The following is a 24,834-nucleotide window of genomic DNA, read 5'->3' as shown; positions in this document are numbered from 1 at the left end:
GCGGGTGAGGTGAGGCGGGGCGGGTGAGGGGCCAGGGCGCCGAGGGAGGGCAGGGGGAGCGTTTCTTTCCCTGCTGCCGCCTCTAGAAGCGGCGTATTCTGCCAGCGGCCAAACGCGAGTGCGAGCAGCCCCTCCAGCCTGTGTGAGCTGCCTCGCGTCTCTTGCTGTTAAGGGACAGGAATTAGGAGGAACTCAGGAAGAGGTAGTTCGCTGAACATACGCCCAGTTTTGCAGACCCTGATATCCAGTCAAGACTATTTAATCACTGTCCACAGAGACACCTACATACACACGCGGGTGGGGAATGAACCTAAAGTTTTAGGTGAAGTCTCTCAGGGCCCGCTGCATGCCACAGACCTTCCTAGGTTGCAAAGATTCTGGGCGAAGCATCCATGCTCTCATGAGGTTATCGAGGTTATCCTGGGGAGATTCAGAAGAATTCTGTGGCCAGTTCCAAGCTGTGCTGATAAATTTTAACACCTAATGCTAGTACCAATACTTTTGTTACAACAGGAGAGACCAGTGGGTCTCCTGAAGCCATTTGGCCACTGAAGTCTCAGTGGCCAGAGAACGACCAACACAGAGCTGTGCCCACCACCAAGGCACCCTCCCTCCTTCCTTCATCTTCACTGCCTCCCTCAGGCCAAGGAAATCAGAGATGCCAGCTCCACGGAGGAACGGCTTTGTCACAGGTAGGATGGGGCGGTCCCTGTCCCAGGTGCCACAAGGTCCTGTCCTTGCAAGCTTATGTCGGATGGTGGGGATGAGATGCAAGTTCAGTGATGCAGAATTTCAAGAGCCCCCCATGGTGCAGAAATGTCGTCATCAATTCAAGCCTTCCGGAGTTGAACCGCCGGGGGAGGGGGTGACGCTGAGTGGGTGTGGGGGGAGGTGCCTGAGGTGGCAGGGCACTTGTGGGGAGTCGAGGAGCCCAGTCTGGGTGGAGGTGGAGCCGGCTCTTTGCACTGTGAAAGCTTCTCTGGCGGGTCTGCCACGCTGGGTCCGGCACGCCGGGTCCTGTCTGGAGGCCCGTGCTCACTGCGCAGTCGTGTCTTCATTCTGATTCCTGCCCTGGGTGTGGCGCCCTTACAAGCAGGACTATCCCGTGTGTGTCTTGTGGGAGGCTGACACCGTCCCTGCCCCTGCTGGAGCAGCATCTTATGTTTGGAGGAGAAAGGGTGCCTCTGGGTTGGGGGGTAAGGAATGGGTGCTCTTTGTCAGGGAGGACCCACTGGGACTTCGCTCTCTGCTAGTCTAGCAAATGGGCAATTCTGGCCAGTTCTCAGTCTTGCAGGAGTTGGCCCTCCCTCCCCTGCCTTGCTCTGGGCTCTTTAGGCATGAGGGAGGCTCCATTTGCTAAGGAAACAATATGAGGACAGTAGAAGCAAGAACAGTCTAAACTGTTCTTGCCAGGCTCCTGCGCCACCCTGCTCTGGCCACCGGGTGAGTGGCTGTGTCGGGGCTGTGCCTCACTCTGCCTGTCCTGGCTGGACGGTGGGCTCACCCCCACCCTGCCGTCTTCCTCCACTCGATTCCTTCTGGATTAGCTCAGTGTAGCATTACCCCAAAGACTCTGTCCAAGCTGGCAAGAATCGCACATTGGGCTGTTTGGCTTTTAATAAAGTTTATGATTTAAATCTTGTGCTCTTAACACCTTCTTTGCAAGCCTCAGAGGGAAACAAAAATGCTGAAGTTGTTGACTCATTTCCTTCGTAACATGGAGACCCTCACATTTGGCCAGGGCCTGTGTGTGCGTTAACACAGAGTCGGGTTGTGTGGCTGTACACACACACACGCACGCGTGCGCACACACACACATGCACTCAGAGGACAGGAGGAATCTTTGGGAAGACTGGCTGTATTTCAGTACCTGGCAAGTTTCCAGAACATCAAATGAGCCCTTAAGCAGAAAGACTCCTCTGCAGAACTAACACCTGCAGTAGATTCGGAGCGTTTGCCTCCTCACCGAAGTCGGTACTGTTTCCCTGGAAGTAAAGAAGGAGACTTATCAGGCCTCTTGTGTGCCCCTGGGAGGAAATACAAGTTTGAAGAGCACCAGAGGACCTGTGTGGAGATTGCAGAGTAGGGGAGTGAGGAGAGGAGAGGAGGCTGCGGTCGGATCCTCACACAGGTTCCTGAGGCTCTGGGGTCAAGCCCCAGCTGCTTCCCTGCCAACTGCTTGCACTGGAGATGCAGTCAGGCCCAGCACCAAGGCAGCTAAGGCTGCAGCAGACCCTGCTGTCCTGGACCCTGGCCTGGAAACAAGGAATTTCTCAGAGGCAGCAAATGGGATTCCCCTTGACATCAGGTAGCCACAGCGTAGGCTTGCTCTGACCTGTCCCGCCCACAGAGGAAGCTGGAGTCATAACAGATGTCCATGCTAATATTTCAAGGCCCGACACATTTCCAATGACATGGGCTGGAACTGTGCCAGCTGCGGAAAAGAAGGTCCTGGAATACAAAGCCCTGGGAGCCCTGCAAGTCCTCAAATCAGTGCTGATCACTTGGCAAGGTCAACATGTGTACGGACACGCTCGACTGGGTGTGCAGGGGACCCAAAAGCAAGAACAGACACATGCCCTGCCCTCAAGGGGCTTGCAGTCAATGAGGGGACAGGAGAAGGAAAGCAGGCTGCCTGTTTTGGGTGGGAGGCAATGGAGATCAAAATGCTATCTCGCTGTGGAGGCTGCCTGGGGACTCTTCAAGGGCCTTTTGTGACGTTTAGTCCGTGTAGGAGAGTTCAGGGATATTGGAGCCAGCGATGGCTTGCATGCTGCAGCCTGAACCCCATGACGTGACATCCTGACAAAGAATCCAGTGTTGGGCTCCAGTCTCCCTGGGTCCCCTTTGTCACAGTGACTAACAGGCAGGGAGAAAAAGTTCTCATTCAAGAGACCATCCTGGCCGGGCGTGGTTGCTCAGGCCTGTAATCCCAGCGCTTTGGAAGGCCGAGGCATGTGGATCACCTGAGGTCAGGAGCTCGACATCAGCCTGACCAACATGGTGAAACCCCGTCTCTACTAAGAATACAAAAAATTAGCCGGGCGTGATGGCAGGCACCTGTAATCCCATCTACTCGGGAGGCTGAGGCAGGAGAAAAGCTTGAATCCGGAAGGCAGAGGTTGCAGTGAGCTGAGATTGTGTCACTGCACTCTAGCAAAAAAATAAAAAAATAATAAAAAAATAAATAAAGAAAAAGAAAAAAGAGACCATCCCTGCAGGAGGATGATGCGGCCCCAGATGATGAGGCTGGTGGATTGGCATCTGGGCTTTTTTTCCCTCCTCAAGCAGAAACAATCTGATGGTTGGCATCTGACTTCTTGGGGATGGGCACCACAGCCCTGCCCGGAGTGGCCCTTTCAGGAAGGCAGGCCCAGAGGCCTCTGTGAGGGCTGGAGGGGGTCTTGGGAGCGTGAAGAGGCCAGCAATGCCCTCACGTCTCCAGGAGAGCTCCCACTGCAGGCCTCAGTGCCCCTGTCTCTAGCTGGTTTCTACACCCATGGAGGATTTTAGACGCAGGAAATGGCCCTTGGAATAGGGTCTGGTCAGAGCGGCATGACCTCTATAAGGGTGATGGTCCTGTTCTCAAGATTCTAGGCTTTAGGACAAATGATAGGAGGGTTTCCTCACAGCCCCTGAGGATGATGCCACCGACTTCCCGCAGACACCGCCCAGCAAGTTCCCAAGCAGGAGCCAGCTGGCCAAGGCCGACGGAATGAAACCATGGGTGCTGGGCCCTGCTGTGTGCACGTCGGGCCTCACGCGGTCCCCTAGTCCCCTTGCCCACCTGCCTTCATGTTCGAGGCCACGGTTCCCACAATCCGGGCCCCGCTTTGCCCTGAAATGGAGAGCCGGTTCTTTGCCATTCTGCAGGACAAGCGTCCTGTCCCCCACTGCCCTGTAGGCCCCATAAAGGCTGTGCTCAGGGAGGAGCGGTGAAGCCGGAGGCAGCCTCCCCTGAGACAGGTCAGTCCCCCTGGAACCAGCCTCCCCCCATCCCCTGCAGCTGGCCCCATGGGAGTGCCCAGGCGTGACAGTGGGATGAGAAAGGCCAACTGGCTTCTTGCTTAAAGGGCCAGATGGCTCCTCCAAGCTGCCGGATCATCCTGACGTCAGTACTTAGGAGAAAAACCAAGAAGAACTTCAGGATGGAGAAATGCGGCACGCCTCCCATCGCCTGGACCTGCCCTGCTTGTCCAGGGTCGCTGCCTGTGTCCTGGGGTTTACCGCTGACCTCAAGGCCCAGCCCTGGCTTCTGCGGGAGGCACGGTGGTCGCTGGGGCACCGTCGCACGGAGTCCTCATTCCTGGGTTGTGTTCCTGGCACGGGAGCGCTGCACAAATGCAGAGGCAGGAGTCCAGGCACATCAGCCCTTTACATCCTGCACACAGGGCAGGTCCAAGTCAAGATGCAGATTCCCACAGCCCTGAAGAATAAAATCATAGTAATAAAAAAGTGTAAGCCCGAGATGAACTAAGCAGGAACCATCTTTCGAGTGTGAATTCTTGCAGATGCCAGAGATGGCTTTTTGTTATGGAAGTTTTTCAGACATTTCATGCTCTTTTTTTTTGCCCACATCTGACTCTCCTTCTTCAAAGGAGCGTGGCTCAAGTTCTTCACTCGTGCGAGCAAGGCTGAGGCGACCAAGTGCTGTGGAGACTGAGACCGAGGAGATGGGAAGGTGCCAAAGTGGCCAAGACAGAACTGAACGTTAACTCAGGAAGGGAAAGATGAATGTCGCACGCCGGAAGCAGCAGGGAGAGTTGGGAAGAAGAGTGCTTCACGGCTGGACCCAGCCGAAGGCTGCGGATGTCCCAGGCCACCCTGTAAGCCATTGCCTATGGCAGAGGATCTTCTTCCCCAGACGACATGGGAAAGGAATGGTCCCTGTGGACAAGGTGGGCTGGCGTGGCATTACCGAGCCTGCAAACCTCATTCCTGTCCCATCAAGGGCCTGAAGGAGAGAACATTCAGAGGGCTTTGTAGCCTCATTTCCAGGAAATAACCAGTGCCCAGAGCCAAATGGAGCCTGAAATCCTGATGTGACTCACATCCACCCCAACGGTGACCAAGCCACACATGTTATTTTCCTCTTTCCTCTGAAACCCCCAGCCACCGTGTGGCCCTGATGCCTCAACCCCTCTGAGGCTGTCAGGGAGTCTGGGTCCAGAGAAAGGTTTGGAAGCGATGGACCCACTTTGAACCCAGGTCCAGTGAAGTTGCTGTGTAACTCAGGGCAACCTGATCTTTGATTCCCCGCCAGAGAAGCGGGTGAAGGGAGGCAAAATCCATACCTCATGTTGAGTAACTGAAGATTAAGTGATGCCCTTTCAAAAGGGCCCACCTGCCTGGATGCAGTAATAAACAATGTCACATGTCAGCTGGCATTTTGTTCACACCTATATCCTAGCACTTAGGGGGGCTGGGGCGGGAGGATCGCCTGAGCTCAGGATTCAGGACCAGTCTGGGCGACATAGTGAGACCTCATCTCTACAAGAGTTAAAAAATTAGCTGGTTGTGGTGGTACACACCTGTTATCCCAGCTACTCAGGAGGCTGAGGCAGGAGGATCACTTGAGCCCAGGAGGTCGAGGCTGCAGTGAGCTATGACCGCACCACTGTACTCCAGCTGGGGTGACAGAGCCCGATGTGTCTCTCCATGAATCAGTAAGAACGTTCTCCTCCCCTTAGGGAAGCAGAGTCCCCTCATGTAGCTTCTCTGCACGTGGCCTGGGGAGCCGCCGTCAGGTCCCAGGCTGGCAGCTCCAGAATGGGTGTGCCCACGTGTGTTTTCTTTCCTTCGCTTTTTTATATCAGTCCCTGGGGAGGCTTTACCTCGTCGGTAGCTGGGGAAGGGTCAGGACCAACGGGGCTGTGAGATCGTGTCTCCCAAGCTGGCCTTCCTAGGGCACGGGGGACCTGCTTTCATGCTGCACCTGTGGCCATGGCCACGCCTTGTCGCTCTGAAGCCAGGCAGTAACGCATGTCCCCTGTCCACCTGCTGTCCCAAGTGCCCTCCTCCGTCCTCTGTCCACCTGCTGTCCCAAGTGCCCTCCTCCGTCCTCTGTCCACCTGCTGTCCCAAGTGCCCTCCTCGTACTTTCCTACCTCCCTGGTCTTGCTCATCTGTCTTTTGGGCCTCCCTTCATCCCCTTTTCTGGCAAAATCCACCTGTTGAATTTGTGTGACGAGCACTGCCTGCCTCGTGCCCCACTGCACTTCACTGGGCTTAGCTGTCCCCAGCAGGCTGTCCTCCCCTGGGAGGTGGCCACAGCAGTGGGCTGAAGAACACACACTCTGGAAACAGAGTCGGGTGTGAATTCCAGTCTCACCACGAACACGCCGTGTGATGCTGGGAAGGTCCTGCGTCCACTTTGTGCCTCTCCTGTAAAACGGGGTAACAGTACCCGCCTTGTAGGACTGCTATGAAGGTGAACTGACACCAAACCTGTGCAGTGCTCAGAACTGAAGCTGGCAGGTGGTCCGCATGTCACTAGCTTTTATTATTTGTAGCCTGGAGTGTAGGACACAGGGAAACACAAATTCTGAACGGAGCGCTACGGCGGCCCTGTGGGAATGCGGATTGCTTGGATCTTGTGGGGGAAGACGCCTGTATGTGTTGTTTGGGCAAGTACAATTGAAGCATGTGAATATTTACCTGATTCAGGAAAATTCAAACACAAGAATAAGGAGAATGGACTTACAAACCCCATGCACCCAGTTCCCCAGCTTCCTGATTACTTACCTCTGGCCCATCTTTTTGTCTCCACATCCTGCTCCTCACCCTCGCTCCTCCCCGACAGACACGCTGGATTATGTCTGAGCAAATCGCAGATGTGAAGAAAGCAATTTATGCTCTGTGGTCTTAAAGGAAATTTCAAAAAGGAAAAAGATTATCCTACGGCACCTTCATTATGACCTAGGCTGGGGACAGGGATGAAGGAGGCGTTCTTTCAGAGGGGAAGGAGAGGCTGGGAGGTCAAGGGGCAGCCCAGGGCTGCAGTCTGTGAGTCTGGGCCCTTTCCAGGATGCCTGGGAAAGCTCACGAACCTCACACCAGCTTCCCCCAGCCCCAGAGCCTAACTAGTTATTTTTATTTTGAGACAGGGTTTCTCTGCACCTCTAGGCTGGAGTGCAGTGGTGTAATCACTGACGCTCACTGCACCCTCCATCTCCTGGGCTCAAGTCACCCTCTTGCCTCAGCCTCCAGAGCGGCTGCCACCATGCCCTGCTAAATTTTTAATTTTTTGTAACGAGAGGTCTCACTCTGTTGTCCAGGCTGGTCTTGAACTCCTCGCCTCCAGTGATCTTCCCACCTTGGCCTCTCAGAGTGTTGGGATTAAAGGTTTCAGCCAGAGCCCCCAGTCCCTAACTAGTTCCTAATCATTTTTGAGCCAGCCTGAGATATTCTGCCTCAAAAATAAAGTACTAGTGATCTTTTCTCAATTTGGAAAAAAAATTAATGGATGGAATTCTTAAAAGTTTCCACAGATTTTCGTCCGTGTTCACTTGCCTGCAACTGGGTGCTGATAGAATGCAGGGTGAATAAATAGTAAAAAATGAGATGAATGGGAGACCTTGGAAACAGCTGACCAGGGTAATCTGACAGGTTTCTGTGGACACATCTGCTGTGGTTGTGATTTTATATTGTGCAGAATAATACATGCTCTGCTAGTGAAACGGTTCCTGCTTCATATGATGAAAGTACAAGCAACCTCAGCCCTGCGGCCCTGTCCACAGCGCCATCTCCCACGCACTCCTCCCCTGGCAGAGCTTCCTAACAGCTGCTCTGGCTGCAGAGAGGGAGGCCAGGGGGACACCTGGGCACTGGGAGGGCTGACCAGGAAGAACGAGTTTGGACTCTCTTGCTACAATTCCCAAGAGCCAACACCCAGTGTGTGACAGAATTTACACGGGCGAGGGAAGGAATGCAGGAAGCTGACTTGATTCCTTTCTCAGGTAGACACAGAAGTGTGGCTAAGCAGAAAAGTAATTCTCATAAAAGAAACCTCCCAGAATAATTTCTTACTGAGCCTAAGGCCCAAGACAAATACCAAAGCTGGAAATGACAGCCGTGTCCAAGCGCAGGGCTTCTCGGCTCCTTTCACTCTTGGAACTCACACTTGCGGTTGACACAGCCTGCCCGCCTCAGAGTCAGTGCATCAGAGCACGCCCCACGGAAGCCTGAGTCCCAGTTCTGGGCAAAGCCCTCCCTCGATGGCCTGCCCTTACGGCTCTTCTATCTTGGCACGAGAGCAACACCATCCCTCAGTGCTGGGCACCTACTCCAAGCTCTGCAACGGTGAGATCTGACACGGATAACCTGGCCCAGGGCTGAGGGTGGAAAGAAGGAAAAAGGGAACTGGGAATTGACTTTGAGAGCTGCAAACCCGGAGATCAGGCGGGAAGGGAAAGGAGGCTCACTCTTCCGAGGTAACAGCAGGCTGGGGGATGCGGGCACCATGCCCGTCAGGGCTGTGTGGAGACGCCCACACCCACGGTCAATCCTGGGACCCTGGCCCTCGGGCTGCCTGCCACTGGAGTTGGCCTCTTGGGGACTGTGGGCCTTGTCCATCTTTTCTAGCATGTGAGGACACATCTTGCTTAGGCGAGCAACTGGGTGAGACTCAAAGGAGGACACAGCACAGTTTTTAAATAACTTTATAATTTCCTGGTGGATTTAGTTTGTGAATAAAAAAGAAAAAATGAACAAAGTGTTTACAATAATTATCAAGGCAAAGTTGAATATAACACAATTTCTTTGTAATGTCATTATCCTGTCAGTAACACAACTCCAGCAGGAACACACACATACAGTTGAAGGCAGCGGGTGCGTTTGCATCACAGACACCACCATGGAGGCTGCTACTGTTACCAAAAGGAACTCAAGCTACAAGGGGGCAGGTGCTCCTCCAGTAAAGTGCAACACTTCCTTCCGATGCCACAGGGAGCAAGTCACAGGCCCCACTGGACATCCTGCAGTGCCCGGAAGGTGCCCGGGCTAGTCCTGCCATGGGCCAGCAGGCCAGAGTGGGTGGTGCTGCCCTCAGGATGTGTAGCTGCAGTAGATGGATGCAATACTGGCATGGTGTGGAAAGAGGGGCTGGACCCAGAGGGCTTGCTTTGGCCGGGGTGGATTCTCTGGCTTCAGTAGGGTTCACTTCCTTTCTTGACAGTGGCTTCTCTGGGGCCAAGAGAGACAGCCTGGGCCTAGGAGATCTGGGGTCTATAAAAGCTCAAAGGGAAAGAATTGAGGGCCCGAAGCCAGAAGGAACTGACATGGAATACGGTCTGTTCCACCTGGACTGCAAGCTCCAGGCTGGCCAGTGCTCACCCGTGCTGGGCGGTCACTGGATGAGATAGCACCATTGGGCAGGAGAGGTCCTGTGGCCTGCCGGGCAGGGCTGCAGGGTCAAGCCCAGGTCACCATGCAGTATTAGGCACACTGAGCTAGGACCCACGTGGGGTGAGGGTGGTTATGGGGTCACAAACTGTGAAACCTTTACCCAGAGGTCCTGAGCATGTATAGGAAAATCTTGGCACAACTGCGCAGCTCTGAGCCCTAGATTCTCGTTCCTTTTGCTCGGCAGGTGTCTCTCACCCAGGCGGGCACTACCCTAAGTGTGCTCCACGCTTCCTAAGCTGCCAGCCCGGGGCCACCTATGCCAGCTTGGGAGGGGGGAGCGTGGCTGCCCTGTAGCTTGAATTCCTTTATTAACAAGATATTGGTTTGCATGTTTAAAACACAGCTCTTTTTCATTCTACAACTACGTTTTAATCTTTTAATAATCTCAACAGACACAATGTAACTGCCCCAATTCTCTGAATCACACAGACGATATCGACAAGCAGAGAAAGAGGAGGGGAGGTGGGATGGGACAAAAACCCGCTCCCCCGAATCAATCCCTAAAACCACTTCCCCCCCCGAGTCAGGAGAAGTGCCTACAACAGGGTCACAGCACTTGCCAAACACATTGGGAAAAATCAGGAGACAGGTGGTTACAGTTTTGACACTAAAAAGTCTGGAGACAGTTTTTGCTTAAAAAGAGTAGGTAAAGACAGCCATTTTGTTCAGAAGGATTTCCCTGTAATGTATGTCTTTTCTTGCCTAATTATTCCCTAATTCGCATGGGGGAAACTCCAGATTCTCTTTAAGACATTCCTTTGAGTGGTTCACGTCCCCTCCTGAGAAGCCCAGGGCTGGCAGTGATGGATGGGCGGCCTTGCTCTGCGGAGGGCGTCTGTGGCACTGCGGTCTCTTCTCATCCTTCCTCCTCAGTTCCGAACCCAGGCAGGTGAAGATGAGGCTGGGTACAGATGTTCAATTACTGGTATTTGCTGACACGGGGTCCGCTGGGCTTGAGAAATGCCACGTGGTGTCACACTCCACGCAGCGAGGTCTTCCTTGCTTGGCTCTTTCCTCAAAGACTCTGAGGGTAGCCACCAGGCCGACACTCAAGTAACACGGTCAACAGGAGGGCGGTATGGTCCTAGGAGGAACAGGACTCTGGCGGCAAATCCAAATGCCAGTGGATGGGCAGCTCAGAAACATTTATATTTTGGGTGATACATGACGGTTTCCTCACAACCCTGACCCTCATAGGGGAGGGATTAGTTCAGCAGGTGGCTAAGACCGTGTCTGTGATGACGTCGCCTTCCTCTTCTCACTCTGGGGGTGGGTGAGTCCGCAAGTTCCTCATGGACAACCAGACTTCAATTGACAGAAAGTGGCAAGTCACATGCCCCTCTCAACACTGAAGGCGGCCTTGGGTCCAGTCTGCTTTACAAGTTATTTCTAAAACCCAAGTATGAGGAAGTCCGAGAGCCACAGGTAGATCTTCTTTAGATTATAAAGTGCAAGGACAAAGGTTAAAAGGTTAGAGCTGAGATGAATTTGGTGATTCCCATCCATATATATATATATATATATTTTTTAAACGGAGTCTCTGTCACCCAGACTGGGGTGCAGTGATGCGATCTTGGCTCACCGCAGCCTCTGCCTCCCAGGCTCAAGCGATTCTCCTGCCTCCCGAGTAGCTGGGATTACAGGCGTGTGCCATCACGCCTGGCTAATTTTGTATTTTTAGTAGAGTCGGGGTTTTTGCCATCCTGGCCAGGCTGGTCTCGAACTCCTGATCTCAGGTGATCCACCTGCCTCAGCCTCCCAAAGTGCTGGGATTACAGGTATGAGCCACCGTGGCCGGCCCCATCCATATTTCTTAAATATGTTAAAGCCTGTTCAAAATTTTTTCCATTTCAAATGGCATCAAAGTCCTTGCAAATCTCAACTGAGATACCTCATCAATGATTCAATGAGTACCGGGGGTTAGAGGTATATGAAGACATGAGACACTCATACTGTACTTCTTCAGTTACAAAACCCTGTTGGGATCACACCCGCTCTTCCTCTTGCCCTCTTTATGGTGACATTGATGTGAGGTGCAGATCTTTAGGTGCTAAAGGGCAACTAGATTTGCCGATGGAGGGGCTTGGGGAAAATTAAGGGCAACCTGCATTGAGTTTTCAAGGCTATATAACTTCAGTAGCAGTTGCATGGCCATATGAAACCATGACTACTAGGAGAGGGGCATGGAATGACAAGTCCTAGTGTGATGGGAGTGGGACATTTGGTTAAGTGTTGGTTCAATGATTTGGACTCAATGAGATACTCTGAATGCTACAAGCTGCATCCACTCTGCCCTACAGCACAAAGGCAGGCCATGTTTATTACTGAACTGTTAGCCAGTCTCCACATCATCTGAGATGCCAGAACAGTGCCCAAGAAGGGTCAAGATTCCTTGCTGTTCATAGAGACCAGACAGATGATATCTGTCCCAGAAATTTTTCTTCTCAGAAGCACTGTCACAGAGGGCCTCCTTCCATCAGTTGTTCCGGAGGGGAAGTGATGGAGAACATTGAGATGAAGAGGAGCGTCACACACCCAGTGGCTGAGAGTGGCAGGTGCTGCACCTGATGAGAAAGGCCACGTGGGTGGATCTGGGGCACCTGCTTGATGCCTTCCTGGATAGACCAGTGAGAGAGCAGCTGGCCAGTGCCAGTGCCAGGCCACTTGTGTAGGCATGGCCTCGCCTGCTTTCTTGGTTCCACTGTGGCCCTGTGAAGGCTGTGATCATACCCCAGGTCTTTACATTATGGTGGATAAAGTGAGATTCTAATACTCCTGGCTCTCAGTACTGGGAGCTTGCTACATGGTTTATGGGCACTGCAATAAACAGAACTGAGGAACTGACCACAAAGGACCACCACTTACTATCTAACCCCTGCAGCCTCTCTGGCCAGCCTGGCGATCAGGAAGCATCTCAGTAAGAGGTTTATGAGCAGAGTCCATTTAGACCTTTGATAAGAAACACTCCACAGTTTCCTCTCACAGGGGGAGGGACTGTTTTACAGCAGGGAATAAGGGGAGCTGGAGATCTGACCATATCAGTTAACGGGACAGTCAGGGGCTGGTGGTGGGAAGTTCCTGGACTGATGGGGCTATGCTGACTCTACAGACTTTAAATTCTCGGAGTAAGTGGGGAAGGAGAGGAGAAAACGCAAAACAAAAACAGTGAGTCCAGCAACTCTTATCAGGAGATGTGAGTCTCTGCTGGGCTCTGGTGGTAGAGATGGTCAAAGAACTAGATTTGGGTTAAGTGGTTTACTTCTTCATGCCCAATTATTTACAACTCTGTTGTCTACGCTTGGGAAAATGTCCTTAACAATGCCAATACCGCCAACTGGATTTGCAGTCTTGGGGTCAGCTCTCTGATTTGCAACATGAGGCTGGCTGAATTCCACAAGGTACATGCAGATGTCAGCAAATGGCCACCCACAAGTAGATACTCAGAGCCTTCTAAGGGCAACAACAAACAGCAAAAATCCAGAATCATCAAATGGAATCCCACAGGCAAGTGGGTGACTGAGCCCCCCAAACTCACGAATTCCATTAGGGAACTTTTCTAGAAAACATACCTTAAGATCGGGGAGGGGAAGGACACGCTATTTACTGCTTCGACTTCAGCTGGTATGTCTCACAGAATCCACTGCACCTCTCCCTTACTGAGAAGTGGCCTTTTCAAGGATGGATGACTTGCACACAGTAGGCATTTCATAAATATTCTCTGAATGAAATAATCGAGGAAGGAATGTGTATAGGACAAGAAACCTTCATTTATGCCAGAAGAAGGTTCCAGGCAATGCATGAGGCTGAGGTTCTGAGAGGATGAGTCTAGGGCAAAGCTAGCAGGGTGAGTGAGGGATCAAAACCTCAGCAGCCACTGGGCTGCAGGAGCTCGGGACACGGGTGCTGGGAAGGCAGGCAGCCTCCTGGAGGTGTTCAGGGGAAAGCAGCCCAACCCCGAGGCACGGGCATCTGCTACTGGGGCAAAGCTGCAGGTGGGGACAAAAGGGCCTCGTATGTCAACTTTGTATGTTCTCTTTTTAATTTTTTGTAGAGACAGGGTCTCGCTATGTTGCCCTGGATGGTGCTCTTTCAACCTCATATGTTCTCCTTCAGTTAGAGACATTTGATCTAATTGTATGATATGGTCAACAGTCTCAAACAGGAGAGACTGGTGGAGAACACCTCACACCATCTTCTTGTAAACTGGCTGAGGACCAGAGTAATGAAGGCTGGGACAGACAGTCAGGGCTGGGTGAAGACTCACACCCTGGGGGACGAGTGCTCCCAAGCCATTGTGAGGCCTGCTCACAGCTCCCCGGTATAAAGCATCTCATGTGGAAAGTAAGCAGAAGAGACAGTGAAAAGAAGAGTCGATTTTCTCTTCCCTTCCCCCTTTTCTTTTTCTCATCTTTTTGAGATTGTTTTTTACCCTTTTAGGAGAAAGCACCTATTGTGACATTAGAACACTCAGCTCTCTGGTCCACCGGAGGCATCCTCTCAGCCCGCTGAACTCCAAGTACATTCCTGGTTTCATTCTCATGTCAGAGGACAGGAGATGAGAGGCTCCTCTGCTCCACGGCCCTCTGTCAGGGCCGAGCCACCAGCTTCCACAGTCACTGTTGACGACCAGGTTGCAGTTCTTCAGAGAGATTCGACCTTTTATCTACCCTGGACATCAAGAAGGTTAGTGTAGAGACCACATCCAAAGCAGGAAGGCAGAGAAAGACGGCAGATGTAGAAACGGTGCTGGAATCACGCTTCTTCAGGTGAGCAAGATGGGAGGAAGTTTGTAGTGTTGGGTGCCAAGAAGGTTCTGGGCGCCTGTTCCTTGTAGTTCTCCTTTCTTGGCTCCTGGGTTGACTACCTCAGGCTTCCCCACAAAGCAGGGTCAAGAGGACTCTTCCAGGGCGTTGACCACTTGCTCTAGGATGTCGGGACAGTGGTCTGCTATCTGCTGAAGAATGGCGTTGGCAAACTCCTGCAGTTCTGCATTGTCCCGTTCACCTTTCTCTAACTCATCCTGAAGCTGAAAGGGAAAGGAGAGATGGATTTCAGATACAACAATCTCATGTGCACTGAGCTAAGAATTATTTTTCATCAATACATGACAAGAAAGGCACTTTCTATGTGAAGTCTCTCTGCCTCAAAATTAACCATCAGAAAAGTGTAAAAGTAAGTATCAAATGTGTCTTCATGAAAGTGAGGCCCAAAAAGTCACTGGTTCTAGGCCCAAAGCTGATGATTATTTTTGCAGAGCTGTGGCTTCAGCCCTGGCCTCTCACTCTAAACAGAATGTTTTCTCCACGAAGCCACAGGCTCACGAACCTGCGTGAGAGTGGGAGAGAGGGGCATGGTGATCTCAGATAGGATCTCAACCTTGTGGAGTGACCTTTGCCCTAAGGGAACTTATAATTTAAAGGACTTCTCCATTTGCCGTGTGTCACTTTCATTCGGTACATTAGCCTGCCCAACCTGAGGCCTGCTGATTTAGCTGAAGAGATTACTCCGAGAAACACAAGATAATCCCTTTGCTTAGAAGTAAGTATATTTCTAACTTCCTGTTGTTTTTAACAGCCTCTTTCCCATTCCTTCAAGCGTTTTAACCAACATTTATTGAGCGCTACTCTGTGCTCGGTGCTGAAAGCTGAAGGGATTTGGTCCTTGTCCTAAAGACCCATTTAGGTTAATGGAGACAAGCACGTAAACAGATAAACGACCACCCAGCAGAGTGAGGCCACAGCTGAGGCCTGAGCATGTGCTGTGGCAGCCCGAAGAGTGACTGCCTCACCCCGGAGGAATCTGAGGAAACGCTACGAAAGAGGCATGGGGTCTGGATCTTGAGAGCTGACTAGAGTCTGTCTGGGAGATCAAAGACAGAGGAGGCTTAGAGCAAAAGAACAAAGGCTGATGCGTGGAGCTAGGACAGGCCTGGCCCAGATCTTGCGAAAAGGGAAGCCTCAGGATGGCAGGAATGTAAGGCACAGGGAGTGGGTGGAGAATGACAGGAAACGGAGCTGAAAACACAGGCGAGGCCGGACTGAGCATGTGGAGTGAGGGAGTTCCAGTGTGATCTGCTTAAAAACCAGACCAAAACCAAAACCACAAAAAAGGAAGTCCATGAACTTTTAAATGGTACAGTGACATGAGCATCTTCACTTTCTTAGATTGAGCAGAAGGAAGAGCCCACCAAGGGCAGCTCCTGCGCCCAGCCCAGGTTGGGGTTAGGCGGGGCTGATGCAAGGGAGGGTCGGGGACGTGGAGAGGAACACACAGGTCTGAGCATCTTCAAAGGCAGGACTAAAAGGAGGAGGTGTTAACTGAGGGGGAACTGGAGAATCATTTCTGACAGTTCTATCTGGGGATATTGGACAAACAAGACTGAAAATGTAGGAGGCAGAGCAGGTTTTAGGAAAGAAAGGAGGAAAATTAAAAATGGCGTGTAAAGTGTAGTTAAGAACACAGGCTCTGGAGTTAGGCTGCCTGGGTTTCAAGGCCGGTTCTGCCAATGAGTTACCTGATCTTGACTTCTCTGAGTCTCAGTTTCCTCATCTGTAAAATGAGGCAATAATAACCATGTCAGGCCAATGTCTTCAAGTTTAATTTTTTGGAGAGATGGGAGTCTATGTTGCCTACGCTTGTCTTGAATGCCTGGGCTCAAGTAATCCTCCTGCCTCTGCCTCAGCCTCCCAAAGTGCTGAGATTACAGAAGTGAGCTCCGGTGCCCTACCTTATACGGCTGTTTTAAGGATTTAATGAGATAGTCATATAAAGTGCAGTGTAATGCCTAACAAATAGAAAATGCCTGACAAATATTAGGTGTTCTGTTATTAAATGGATAAGATCACCCAGCAAGAGCATATAGATTAAAAAGCAAAAAGGGAGCTAGATACAGCGGTGCATGCCTGTAATCCCAGCTACTTTGGAGGCTGAAGGTGTGGGAATCGTTTGAGCCCAGGAGTTTGAGTCCAGCCTGGGCAACATAGTGAGACCCCATCTATCTTTCTTTTCTTTCTCTCTCTTTTCTTTTTTTTTTTTCTTTTTTGAGACAGAGTCTCGCTCTGTCGCCTAGGCTGGAGTGCAGTGGCGCAATCTCGGCTCACTGCAACCTCCACCTCCTGAGTTCACGCCATTCTCCTGCCTCAGCCTCCTGAGTAGCTGGGACTACAGGCACCTGCCACCATGCCCGGCTAATTTTTTGTATTTTTAGTAGAGATGGGGTTTCACTGTTAGCCAGGATGGTCTCCATCTCTTGACCTCGTGATCCGCCTGCCTCGGCCTCCCAAAGTGCTGGGATTATAGGCGTGAGCCTCTTTCTCTCTTTCCTTTCCTTTCTTTTCTTTCTTTTTCTTTCCTTCTTTCCTTCCTTCCTCCCTTCCTCCCTCCTTCCCTCTCTCCCTTCTTCTCTCTCTCTATTAATTTGAGACAGGGTCTCCCTCGGTTGTCCAGGCTGGAGTGCAATGGTTTGATTAGGCTCGCTGTGGCCTTGACCTCCTGAGCTCCTGTGATCCTCCTGCTGCAGCCTCTTAAGTAGCTGGCATTACAGATGTGTACCACCACGCCTGGCTAATTTTTGTATTTCTTTTCTTTTCTTTTTTTTTTTAGAGGTGGGGGCTAACTATGTTGCCCAGGCTGGTCTTGAACCCCTGGCCTCAAGTGACCCTCCTGCCTTGGCCTCCCAAAATGTTGCGATTACAGGTGTGGAGCCACCACACCCAGCTGAGATTCCATCTTAAAACAGCCAAAAAAAAAAAAACCAAAACAAAACTAGATGCTTGGCACCATAAGACAGGGCAAGAAAAGAAAAGAAAAGAAAAGAAAAAAAGAATCTAGATGCTCTGAGTCAAGAATTAGCACAGTGCTTCTTAAATACATCAGAGTTAAGAATAGACCTAGCAATCTTTTTTCTGCTAAACGGTGACTAACAGACCAGGACACTGAGGGGCCAGATTTAGACGACACTGCCTCGATGTATCTCGAGCTCTGGCTGTGCCACAGGAGTAGGAAGAACAGGGAGAGCTGGGAGGCTGTGGGTACCTTGTAGATACAGCTGCAGAGAAAACGCCCCAGAAATGCTGCGAAGTGAAAAGGCCACAAACTTTAAAGTCTCAGCAGAACTGACCTCAACCAAGCTACAGAAGAGGCTGTGGGGTGGTGTTGCTTCAGTAGCTCGATTCCAGCTTGATCCTTCCCAGGAATATTCCAGACAATTCTAGTTTATATTCTGAGCCAGGTATCTCTTCTTCACTCTCTACAAGTCACTTATTTATTTCCCATGAAATAGTCTTTATTCCGGCCGGGCGTGGTGGCTCACGCCTGTAATCCCAGCACTTTGGGAGGCCGAGGCGGGCGGATCACTTGAGGTCAGGAGTTCGAGACCAGCCTGGCCAACATGGTGAAACCCCGTCTCTACTAAAAATACAAAAATTAGCCGGGCGTGGTGGCGGGCACCTGTAGTCCCAGCTACTCGGGAGGCTGAGGCAGGAGAATCGCTTGAACCCAGGAAGCAGAGGTTGCAGCGAGCTGAGATCACGCCACTGTATTCCAGTCTGGGCGACAGAGCGAGACTCTATCTCAAAAATAAAATAAAATAAAATAAAGTAAAAAGTGCTTCACAAATACTGTAAAAACTTTGGAAAATAAAGAAAAAAAACAAGAAAAAAATCACCCAGAATATTACCATCATTTAGAGATAACCACTGCTATATATTTTATCATGCCTTATTTGAGGCTTTATTTATGTCTGTATTTGTGTGTATGATACATTTCCAAACAAATCCTAAAGGTTCTTTTTGGAATTTGATAATGGATTCTAACATTTATCCTGAAGTATAAATATAGAGAAGAGTCAAGACAATACTTTAAAGAAAGAAGAGTGATATTAAGACTTGCTTTACCAAATAAAACATGCTATAAAAGTGTAATAATTAGAAGAGTATTGGGTTGATACCATCAAATGAGTGGGATTTAGGACATGACCAGGAGCATATGAAGTCAATGAACTGGGTCAACTGGGCTCACTTATGGTTGTATTCTGGCTCGCACCATACAGCAACACAAATTCCAAACTGGTTAAAGATGCATATTTAAAACCTATGCTGTGAAAATACTGAAAGTAAACTTAAGAGCATATTTTTTATAATCTTGGGATGGGAGACAGAAAAGTATTTTTAGCTTTATTTTGGGGAGGAGGGTAAGTGCTTTTAAATTCGGAAGTCATAAAGGAATAAAAGGGCAAGTTGGACTATTTAGAAATTTAAAATGTCTATGGGGACAGAAGAGCTATAAATTTAATTAAAGTACAAATGATGGCTTGAAAAATGTAATAAATACAAAACAAAAAGACAAAGGATTGACATCAATGTATTATGAAGTGGTACCATAAGCCTAAAAACCTATAACCTAATAGAAAAACAGGAAGATAATATGAATAAAAAACTCACAGAAGAAATACAAATGGCTAACAAGCACAAAAATAATACCCAACTTCATTAATAATTAGATATGGCCAGACGCAGTGGCTCACGCCTGTAATCCCAGCACTTTAGGAGGCCAAAGTGGGCAGATCACGAGGTCAGGAGTTTAAGACCAGCCTGGCCAATACGGTGAAACTCTATCTCTACTAAAAATACAAAAATTAGCTGGGCGTGGTGGCGGGTGCCTATAATCCAAGCTACTTGGGTGGCAGAGGCAAAAGAATTGCTTGAATCCAAGAGGTGGAGGTTGCAGTGGGCCAAGATCACACCACTGCGCTCCAGCCTGGGTGACAAAGTGAGATTCTGTCTCAAAAAAAAAAAAAAAAAGAAATATTGACCAGATGTGGGGACTCACACCTGTAATCCCAGCACTTTGGGAGGCTGGGGCAGGCAGATCACTTGAGCCCAGGAGATCAAGACCAGCCTGGGCAACATAGAGAGATCCCACCTCTACAAAAAATTAAAATGAAAAAATTGGTCAGGTGTGGTTGTGCGTGCCTGTAGTTCTCACCACTCTGGAGGCTGAGGTGGGAGGAACTCTTGAGCCCAGGAGGTTGAGGCTGCAATGAGCTATATGATGGTATCGCTGCACTCTAGCCTGGGCAACACAGCGAGACCCTGTCTCAAAAAAAGAACAAGAAGACCCAGCACGGTGGCTCAAGCCTGTAATCTCAGCACTTTGGGAGGCCGAGGTGGGCGGATCATGAGGTCAGGAGTTCAAGACCAGCCTGATAAGCATGGGGAAACCCCGTCTCTACTAAAAAAAGTACAAAAAATTAGCTGGGCATGGTGGTGGGCACCTGTAATCCCAGCTACTCAGGAGGCTGAGGCAGGAGAATCGCTTGAACCCGGGAGGCAGAGCTTGCAGTGAGCCAAGATTGCACCACTGCACTCCAGCCTGGGCAACAGAGCGAGACTCTGTCTCAAAAAAAAAAAAAAAAAAAAAAAAGGAAAAGGACAACTCAAAACAAACAAACAAGAAATATAAATTACACAAGATAGGTTTATGTTTTTCCCCGATCACACTGGCAGACATTTCGAGGTCACTGACAATCAGAGTTGATTAGGGCATGGGAAGTGGGAACATTGAAGCAATGACCTGTGGGATAACTGTAGGTAGGGGAGAAATTTGGTCTCATCAGCCAAATTTAATTATATATTTCCTTTGACCAAATAATTCTACTTTTAGAGTATATTCAATAGAAACACCAATAAGAAATTTAAGAATCTATGTACAAGTATGTTTACTAAGGCAATTTGTGTGAACAAAGAATTTTTTTTTTCTTTTTTTTTTTTTATGAGACCAAGTCTCGCTCTGTCACCCAGGCTGGAGTGAGCAGCGCAATCTCGGCTCATGGCAAGCTCTACATCCCAGGTTCACACCATCCTCCTGCCTCAGCCTCCTGAGTAGCTGGGACTACAGGTGCACGCCACCACGCCAGGCTAATTTTTTATATTTTTAATAGAGACGGGGTTTCACGGTGTTAGCCAGGATGGTCTCGATCTCCTGACCTTGTGATCCACCCGCCTCAGCCTCCAAAAGTGCTGGGATTACAGGTGTGAGCCACCGCGCCCGGCCCTGGAACAAAGAGTTTTTAAAGACCTCAGTGAGGCCGGGCGTGGTAGCTCACGCCTGTAATCCTAGCACTTTGGGAGGCCGAGGCAGGCGGATCACTTGAGGTCAGGAGTTTGAGGCCAGCCTGGCCAACATGGTGAAACCCCATCTCTACTAAAAATACAAAAAAAATCAGTCACGTGTGGTGGCGAGCGCCTGTAGTCCCAGCTACTCAGGAGGCTGAGGCACAAAAAAGCTTGAACCCCGGAGAGAGAGGCTGCAGTGAGGTGAGATCGCGCCACTGCACTCCAGCCTGGGTGACAGAGAGAGACTGTCTCAAAAAAAAAAAAAGGCCTCAGTGGATGGAGTTTCATTTTTACTTTACATACTTCAGTGTTGTTTATAGCACAAGCAACATCAATTTTGCAATAATATACAAAAATATGTAACATAAATAATAAATACCCTTTAAAACTGTATATACTTTTAAAGGCATAATTCTGATACTCTACGACCTTAAGGAGGGAAAAATCGAAGTGTATAAAATATCCACTCAAAAAGTATTAACCAGGCCAGGCGCGGTGGCTCAACCCTGTAATCCCAGCACTTTGGGAGGCCGAGACGGGCGGATCACGAGGTCAGGAGATCGAGACCATCCTGGCTAACCCGGTGAAACCCCGTCTCTACTAAAAAATACAAAAAACTAGCTGGGCTTGGTGGCGGCGCCTGTAGTCCCAGCTACTCGGGAGTCTGAGGCAGGAGAATGGCGTGAACCCGGGAGGCGGAGCTTGCAGTGAGCCGAAATCGCGCCACTGCACTCCAGCCTGGGCGACAGAGCGAGACTCCGTCTCAAAAAAAAAAAAAAAAAAAAAAAAAGTATTAACTGACTGGCCAATAAAAAGGAACGAAGTTCTGACGTGTTACATTATGTAAAGCTACACTATGTAAAGTATGTAAAAACATGACGCTAAATGAAAGAAGCCGGTCTCAAAAGACCACATATTGTATGATTCTATTCTTTTTTTAGTTTTGAGACAGGGTCTCATTCTGTTGCTCAGGCTGGAGTGCAGTGGCAGAATCTCAGCTCACTGCAACCTCCACCTCCCAGACTCAAGTGATCCTCCTGCGTTAGACTCCCAAATAACTGGGACTATATGTGCATGCCACTGCACCTGGCTAAATTTTGTATTTTTTTGTAGAGATGGGGTTTTGCCACGTTGCCCAGGCTGGACTCGAACTCCTGGGCTCAAGCGATCTGCCCACCTTGGTCTCCCAAAGTGCTGGGATTACAGGCGTGAGCCACCATGCCCAGCCTGATTCCATTCTTAATGAAATTCCAGAGTAGCCAAATTCAGGGTTGGGAAGTAAGAGTGGCAGCTGCTTGGGGTTGGGGAAGGATGGGGTGATTGGCAGTGAATGCTAATGGGTGGGGGTTTCCTTTTGGGGTGACTAAAACGCTCGAAAATTGACTATGGTGATGGCTGCACAACTCTGAGAACACACTAAATCTACTGAATTATGTACTTGCAATGGGTGAGTTGTATGTATGTAAATTATATCTCAATAAAACTATAAAAAAATTGGCTGGGCACAGTGGCTCACGTCTGTAATCCCAGCACTATGGGAGGCCGAGGTGGGCAGATTACTTGAGATCAGGAGTTCAAGACCAGCCTGCCCAACACGGTGAAACCCCGTCTACCAAAAATACAAAAAATTAGCCGGAGTGGTGGCGGGTGCCTGTAATCCCAGCTACTCAGGAGGCTGAGGCAGGAGAATCACTTGAACCTGGGAGGTGGAGGTTGCAGTGAGCCGAGATCGTGCCATTGCACTCCAGCCTGGGTGACAAGAGCGAGACTCCGTCTCAAAAACAAAACAAAACAAAAACAAAAAAACAACAAAAAACTCTTTAAAAAGATTGACTGCGTGCTCTATGCAAAACACTGTGTAGTAACTGCCACAAAGAGGTAGAGATAAAATGCTACTGCCTTCAGTCTGGACAGAAAGGGAGGCAGGGGTGGGGGGTGGGTATTTTCTTGACAGCAGGGGACAGAAAAGGGTCATTTCAAATGGAAACACAGTAGGAGGTGAGGCACAGAGGAAGAAAGGCACTGGGCTGCTCACTGCAGTTCTGGAGTCACTGGCTCTTGATGGAAGCAATTCCAGCTCTTCAAGAGAGACAAAAGACCCCTGGGCTGGCCAGACACGGGCATCACTCCTGAGCAGACCCCCATTCCATGACACAGTTTCGGCGAGGCCACACCTAAGGGCACTGTGTTCCGTTTCAGACACCTCATTACCAGAAAAATGGAGACAAACTGGAGTAAGTTCAAAGAAAAATGGCAGCATGACTAAGAAGCTGAAAGAATCATTTTATGAGGCAGGATTAGAAAAACTAAACATGTAGACCTGAACTACGTAAAAACGAAGGGCAGGGAAATGTGATTATTACCTACAAATGCCAGGAGGGTGTAAACAAGAAGGGGGACGAGGGATTTAGCACTGGAGGAGGAAGTATAACAAGAAGCAGTGGAATAAGATTAAGGGGAAAAAAAAATAGAGGCAGACTATAAAGCTACGCTTTTCCCAGGGTCTAATGTACGCTATGCCTGGGAAAAGGTGATTAAAAATAGAGGGAATCACAGAATCGAAAAGTTGAGAGAAGGAAGTGTTCCTTCACTAGCTGGAGCTGCTTTCCATCTGGGGAGGCCTTTCTCTGTTCTCCAGGGACTAGGCATGGTTCAGTTTGATCTGAAAGCAGTATTACATGTGGGCACAGCTGAGCAGGGAGAGATTTCACTGGTACTTGATCCATTCTGTTTTTTCTTGGCTTGAAAGAATCTCAAGGATCAACTTCTCTTGTGTAACTGTGATTACTTTTAAAATGTGATTTTTATTTTGTTGACTTTGATTGTAAAGTTTTAGTCATTCTGAAGTCAAAGGGGTACAGGCATGTGTTGTTAAAGCTTTTAGATTGCTTAGGAAAGATAGGCAATGTGAAGAAACCAAACTAAAAACTTAGATGAATGTGTTATACGGCACAGGTGTGAAAACAAAACCAGAAATGGACTAGCACCTCATTATACTAAAATATGGCAGCGCCCCCTTGTCCGTGGTTTCCCTTTCCACGGTTTCAATTACCCTCAGTCAACTGTGATCTGGAAATATTAAATGGAAAATTCCAGAAATAAACAATTCATGTTTTACAGTGCATGCTGTTCTGAGTATTGTTATAACTGTCCTAGTTTATTATTAATCTCTGACTGTACCTAATTTATAAACTAAACTTTATCTCAGGTATGTATGTACAGGAGAAAACAGTATCTCAGGCTTCAGTACCATCTACAGTTTCAGCATCCACTGGGGGCTCTGCAACATATCCCCACAGTAAAGGGGGCATCTGCATTGCTTTGCCATGTACATCACATGAAAAGAGGCAGGTTTTGCATGGCCTTGGGATGCAATGGATTCTGTGGATAAGTTGGGAAAGACGCATTTTAGTGTCTGAAACTTCCCCTAACAGATATTGCTCGAGATATTCTTGCTCTCTTTGACTCCCTGCCCGCTACCCACGTCCCCTCCCACACCTGCTTGTCTTCCTCACCTCCTCTTCAAGGCAGGCCCCTTAAGGCTTAAAACCAGAAAAGAAGTTCCCAAAGAGTACAAATTAAATTGTGATTTAATGAAAGTGCTCATTACATTCTAGTTACAATGAATTGATTCCTTCTTTCCCCTTCCTTTTATTGACCTGTTAAGGTTACAAATCCAAACATAGTAGATCTAAGAAGGAGTAATCCAATGAGATTTTCCATTTCCCATTCTCCATTTTCTGATACCGGCAAGTAATCCCACCACTGCAAGTATTACGGTGAAACACATTGTCTTCTCGTTGACTTTATTAAAAAACACTACAATCATGGGCAGCACGTAAGCTCACCCTATCAGTCCCCTAGATATGCAGATACCATGTTCTGTGCATGTGCTGAAAGCTTTGTATCTAAACACAAACAATAACAAAACATCTAAACACACTTCCAGAGTAAACCAATTATCGCTCAACTGCAAAACAAGTTTGTTCCCATGAATTCTGCCAGCCCTTTCTACAACTTAAGCATGAAGTCTCCTATCTCAGCACCTTAGTCTCCTCTATCATAACATTTCTACTATGAAATGTTCCTCAAGCCTCCCGGGCACTGCAAGATTTTGTGAAAAAGCCCCTTTCCACCAAACCGGACTTTAAGACACTCTGGAGGAAAGGACCGTTGGAATGACACATGTACAAATACGCACCTCCGGTAGAGAAAACGTGGAACACGCTCTGTTAACATAGCACGTGCTGTATTCCAGGGGCTCGGGGGTGTGAAGACAGCCGTGAGTGCAGCTGGGCTTGCTGCTGCTCTCAGTG

General features: G+C 49.3%; 1 protein-coding gene and 1 long non-coding RNA gene across 11 annotated transcripts in view; both read right to left on the bottom strand.

The window, feature by feature from the left end:
- Nucleotides 1–687: 687 nt before the first annotated feature.
- On the bottom strand, nt 688–7,168 carry LOC103888459. Its single transcript, XR_652969.3, has 3 exons — nt 6,744–7,168; nt 4,235–4,426; nt 688–1,985 (listed from the first exon to the last, which is right to left on the bottom strand). It is a non-coding gene; the product is annotated as an uncharacterized LOC103888459 (long non-coding RNA).
- A 1,475-nt stretch (nt 7,169–8,643) lies between these two features.
- ERC1 (ELKS/RAB6-interacting/CAST family member 1) overlaps nt 8,644–24,834 on the bottom strand; it is a 535,673-nt gene continuing 519,482 nt past the window's right edge. For 9 of the 10 annotated variants that reach the window (XM_009217664.4, XM_017945570.3, XM_017945565.3 and 6 more), the window contains one exon: nt 8,644–14,430. In XM_009217664.4, coding sequence (XP_009215928.2) covers nt 14,293–14,430 — 138 coding nt within the window. In that variant the 3' untranslated portion in view covers nt 8,644–14,292. The remainder of the gene's footprint in view (nt 14,431–24,834) is intronic. The other variant, XM_009217667.4, reaches the window with a different exon arrangement.

This window comes from Papio anubis, chromosome 9, assembly GCF_008728515.1.
Source record: "Papio anubis isolate 15944 chromosome 9, Panubis1.0, whole genome shotgun sequence".
Classification (NCBI taxonomy): Eukaryota; Metazoa; Chordata; class Mammalia; order Primates; family Cercopithecidae; genus Papio; species Papio anubis.
This window is presented reverse-complemented; position numbering and strand designations above follow the sequence as displayed.